Source organism: Lathyrus oleraceus, chromosome 1 (genome assembly GCF_024323335.1).
Source record: "Lathyrus oleraceus cultivar Zhongwan6 chromosome 1, CAAS_Psat_ZW6_1.0, whole genome shotgun sequence".
Taxonomy (NCBI): domain Eukaryota; kingdom Viridiplantae; phylum Streptophyta; class Magnoliopsida; order Fabales; family Fabaceae; genus Lathyrus; species Lathyrus oleraceus.
The window spans coordinates 459,770,224-459,775,329 of NC_066579.1; the positions used below are offsets into that span (position 1 = coordinate 459,770,224).

At 32.3% G+C, this 5,106-nt stretch overlaps 1 protein-coding gene across 3 annotated transcripts; it reads left to right on the forward strand.

The window, feature by feature from the left end:
- Positions 1-774: 774 nt before the first annotated feature.
- Positions 775-3,237, forward strand: LOC127085371 (putative FBD-associated F-box protein At5g56440). 3 transcript variants are annotated; one of them, XM_051025904.1, is made up of 4 exons: positions 775-1,657; positions 2,043-2,168; positions 2,251-2,377; positions 2,981-3,237. In XM_051025904.1, the coding sequence occupies exons 1-4, from the start codon at positions 884-886 to the stop codon at positions 3,019-3,021; spliced, it is 1,068 nt and encodes a 355-aa protein (XP_050881861.1). In that variant the 5' UTR covers positions 775-883; the 3' UTR covers positions 3,022-3,237. The 3 variants fall into 3 exon arrangements, with proteins under 3 accessions (XP_050881861.1, XP_050881855.1, XP_050881848.1); XM_051025898.1 differs by lacking the exon at positions 2,981-3,237 and adding an exon at positions 2,716-2,911; XM_051025891.1 differs by lacking the exon at positions 2,981-3,237 and having other exon boundaries at positions 2,251-2,712.
- Positions 3,238-5,106: the final 1,869 nt, after the last annotated feature.

The following is a 5,106-nucleotide window of genomic DNA, read 5'->3' on the forward strand; positions in this document are numbered from 1 at the left end:
CATTCTTACTGATTCTGGAATTTTATATGCTTTCAATCTCTCAACCAATCATTTCAAGGCGCCAGATTACAATTTCCTGACGATATTCATGATGCAAAAAAAAAAAACATATTATTTCAATGATCGTAAACAAAAGACATGTATACTACTTATATTTGAGATGATTTTGAGACTTTTAATGTCAAAAAAACAATAGAATCGTGTTTGGAAGCGAAATTCTTAAACAAAAATGCAAGATATTTTGGGAGGGTTTAAGAAAAAAATATGTTATGATCATGAGTGTAGGGTTTAACACAAAGTTAGGCATAAATCATGATTGTTTGAATTTTAAAGGGTGTGTTTAGAGTTCAATTTTCAAAGGATGGACTTGAATTTTGTAATTTAAACTTTTTTTGTTGTTTGTATTAAGTGCGTCCCTAATAAAATTTGTTGTATTATATTGCGTTCAAATTTCAAATTTCGAACAATTGAAGATAATATTTTTGAATTTTCATAAAATTTGAAAATATTATTAAGAGAACAATAAACAACCTCAAATAAACACTTAATAATATCAAAGTCAAGTCCATTGAAAATATAAAATTTAAATAATTATATTATGAATAAAATGGATGATACACCCGTATTCCGTCAAATTAAATCGAAATTTTTATATTATTTATATAATATATTAGAGTAACATATTTATTAGACAAAGCATCTCTATTAAATCCATGTATTATTTATTATTTATTTGTCTAATTTTTTTATAAACAAATAAATAAAATGTATAAACCCTAAAATTTGTTTAAAAAAAACTAAAACCCTTCAAATTTTGGTTGAGGGATGGCACCGTGAATAACACCGGCAAAGAACAGTTCCGGCCGAAATTTCAACGGCGGCGATGGATAGGATCGGAACTTTTCCCGACGAGATCCTCACCCACATCCTCTCATTCGTTCCCACCACACAAGCCATAGCCACAAGCATTCTTTCAAAGCGATGGATTCATCTATGGCGTCACGTTCCCCTTCTTCATTTCAGCGACACGAGATTGAAAAACCTAGCAGACAATTATCGCTTCAACGAATTCGTGTACAAAATTATACTCTCCCGAGAAGCCGCCGGTAATCATTCCATCAACGGTTTCTTCCTCGACATTGAATATTTTTACCCTAAACTCGCTTTTTGTCCTAGCAATCCCAATATCACAAATTGGGTGGATTATGCAGTTGAATGCAATGTTCAACATCTTGATCTCTATCTCGATGTTCTTCGTAATGTGGATAAACATCGAAATCGAAAATTCCCTAAATTGCCTTTTAGTGTATTCAATTGTAGAACCCTAGTTTCTCTCAAGCTTCATTGGTTCCATGTGAAGGAATGTTTTTCCTTTGATTTTGTTGGATTTCCATCACTTAAAGTGCTTCATTTGAAAGAAATCTACTTTGATGAATATGAAGAATTTATTTTGCTTCTAGCTGGTTGTCCTGTTCTTGAAGATTTAGATGTATTTGATGTCAATTTTGGCGGTTTGGAAACTCTTCTTGAGTTTGATAATGTTTTTAAGAGCTCAAGCTTAAGCAATTTGACTACAGCATATATCAGAGGCTGTTGTTGTGATTTTTGGTTGAAAGCACTTTCAAATCTGAAGTTTCTGAACATAGACTTTTTGAAGGTTTGTTTGATTTTTATATGAATTTATGATGCATGCCAATGGAATGAAATGATGAAATTCTGAATTATCTTTATTTTATTTTAGGCTATGTTTATGTGGTGGAATGGAGTGCTAAATAATTGAATTTCATTGTTTGGATTGAAACATAATGAAATTCATTTCATCCCATTCTCCCCGATTTGGAGAGTATGCAATGAAATGAGATAATTTGTTCTGTTCTGTTCTGTCACTTTATAAAATACATAAACAATGGAGTGGTGAAATCTATGTTCCATTCTGCCCCGTTCCGTTCCTCTACATTCCATTATGCTCTATTCCGATCCGTTCTGGTCCATCAATGGATTTCGTCTTAATATCTGATACTTTGTTTTTCTACCTAATTTAGGGCGATGGCCCTAATATTTTCCCTATCTTCCATAATTTGACCCATTTGGAGCTTAACTATGATTGGTATAGAGTTGTGGAAGTGCTCCAACACTGCCCTAAGCTTCAAAGGTTTGACTTTCATCAGGTTTGTTAATTTTGAGAACCATGTTTGATTTATCTTTTTTTAACCTATATCTTATGTTTTATTCTATTTGCATTGTTAACAGAAGTTACCAAGTGGTTCGGATGAGTACTCTATAGAAAATTGGGAAGATCCAGAATTTGTTCCATGTTGCCTTTCATCAAACCTTACAACTTGCACTCTTTGGGGCTTTTCACTCACAAGCTTACAAGGTGAGTTAACGGTAGCAAGATATATTCTAAAGAATGCAGCTGTTTTACAAACCATGATAATTTGGTGCATCGGGGAACGATCACCTGAATTAGAAAGAAATTTGTCCTCATGCCCTAGGGCCTCTGCAACATGCCAACTTTCATTTAATTGATATTGTATATGATTGTTTCACTTTCATTAGCTTCTATTATTCAATTTTTAGATTTTGGTTTTTAAACTATGAGCTATATAGGAATGTCATAGACGTTGTCTCGGTGCATAAGTTAGAGACAATTGATCCTTAAATGATTTAGCCTGTACTTGCATGATCTTGATGAAGACTTGGTTATTGACATAGGTTATACTAGCTGCACAAGGAATTATCAGTTAGTTATAGAGAGTATAGTTTAATAGGCAGACAAACTGCCACAAAATGCAGTGACTCATTGCATGATTTGTCATTGGGGAGAAGCTTATTGATTGAAATTGTGGCTGCATGTTAATTTTCAGACATAAAAAAGTAATTGAGAATGATCAAATCTTTGAGAGCTTAATTTTTTTCTTTTCATTTTGATACTCATTTATGTGTAATAGTTTCCTGATTGAATTTTTGTGATATTTAGAATCCATGGCTTCCATGCTTAAGACTCAAGCCAATGGTTAGTGACAACAATCTAGCACTTGCAACTATTCCACTGAGGTTGACAAATAATTGGATGAGAGCTTCTATTGTCATTAACTTGAACGGAACGATTTGAACTATGGATTTAGTCTTTTAGTATAAATGTAAAGTAAAGAACAAACTAATTATAGTGCGAAATTAGAACAAATGAGTTTTAAAAATGCAGCTGTCTAAGTATAAACAACAAGTTTACTTATGTTTGTGGGTAAATATAAGTAAAATTAATTATTTCAATCATATTTTCAAATTATCATTCAATCAATTTGGATTTAAATTTTTTTTAATAACTTTTATATTCATAGGGCAAGTTTAGATAATTTGAAAAATACAATTTTTTCACTCTATATAGACAATAAAAAAGAAAAAAAACACAAGACTTATGAAATCATTAAATCCTAATTTTGACATTTTACTTCAAATATGGCCCTGCATTTAATGATTTTAGAAAATGATGAGTCTCATTTATATGAACAGATACATATTTTTTAAAAAGGAATTACGGTATAAAACAAAATAAATAATTATTGCATTTTAAAAGTTATAACATTTTCTTATATATAAAAAAATTCTAAACATTTTCATATATGAAACAAGGTGTGTATTAAAATAAGTGTGTGTTTGTATCTGCATCATAAAAATTGGTTTTATAAAATTGGTTTTATAAAATTAATTCTGATTAAAAATAAAATAAAATAATTTATAAATGCATTTATATAAAAATGAGTTGAATATAGAGATGGCAATATATAGAGTTTAGGTATTTTCATAAACACCATTTATTCAAAAGTTAGTTGGTGGTCCGGAGATTCTCAAAAAAAATTCTCCCTTGATTTTTCTCAAAAATTCTCAAAAAAGTCATTTGAGATCTGCAACAATTTTACCTATGCATCCATTCAATCAAACTTATATCATTGGAGCTCTTTTTTCAGCATCTTATAATATCGAATTGCTCCTTCTCATTAATCAATTTCTTTTCCTTCTTATTGATCAATTTCTTAAGGTAAGTTTTCCAAATTTTCTTATCTTCTTATGTTTTGATTATCAGTTAGTTTTTTAGGATATATTAGATGTTTTAGGTACATTATGTAGTAGTGTAAACGAAATTGATAGGCTATTAGAACATACATTGAAGTTTTTTGGGTCTGTTAGGGCAGAAATGACGTATTTGCCATGGGGCTGAGACAATCACAAGTTTTTCCCGAGATGCATCTCTGGATTTTCTCTGCATTATTTTCGGAGATACATCTCTGGATCTGTCTTCCATTATTTTCGGAGATGCATCTTCGGATTTTACTCAAGCAAAAAATAGGGATATTTTGGGGGATTTGTGATTTTCTCTATACATGTTGTTTATATATGTTTATGCTTATAACACATGTGTAATGGCTGAAGACAACACTGGATTGATTAGGCTCGGACGTGTGTCCCAAACTGCGACGGTACGAGGTGAGAGGGCCGCAACGAGGACCACATGGCCACGAGTTATTGATAACTCGTTTAATGTTGCGTCTACTTCGCAACCCCGACCGTCTGGTTCTCGTAACTGACTCTCTCAGGCATCTCAAGCATATGATACAACAAAACCCGAGGTTCCTAAGGCCCTTGTTGACCTTGAAGCCCAAGAGGATGCCCTATTAGAGAGTTATCTAGGAGGGTCATTTGATACCTCCTTACTTTATAATTATGCAGATCATGTTGCTAGGCATGTCTGACATAAATAGGTATATTTATTTTCTTTTGTAATACACATGTTGTCAACTAATTAAATTCATAGTGATGCTTATGTTTTCTTTTTACATGAGTGTGATTGTTTGAAAATGATTAACCACGACAGAAAGATACTAGAGTTGCCACAATCCACTAAAGCTTGATTCTTTGATGCTATCTGTTATTCCAGTCTTGCAGGCTTATGTCCTTCTACGTATTTGACCATAAACCATGGCATGCAGACGACTTTTGCAGAAAGGCGACACTCAAAGACCTCGTTTTTCCACCTACCTATAGACGAGATGGCCATCACTTTGGATGAAATCTCATGCCTCATGCATTTTCCCATCAGGTGAAATT

What these genes read in the sequence shown, in the direction of transcription:
- LOC127085371 (XM_051025891.1), top strand. Translation starts at nt 884, where the DNA reads ATGGATAGGATCGGAACTTTTCCCGACGAGATCCTCACCCACATCCTC. An exon ending in TGAACATAGACTTTTTGAAG is followed by an intron (nt 1,658 to 2,042) that starts GTTTGTTTGATT and finishes TACCTAATTTAG; the next exon opens with GGCGATGGCCCTAATATTTT. An exon ending in AAAGGTTTGACTTTCATCAG is followed by an intron (nt 2,169 to 2,250) that starts GTTTGTTAATTT and finishes CATTGTTAACAG; the next exon opens with AAGTTACCAAGTGGTTCGGA.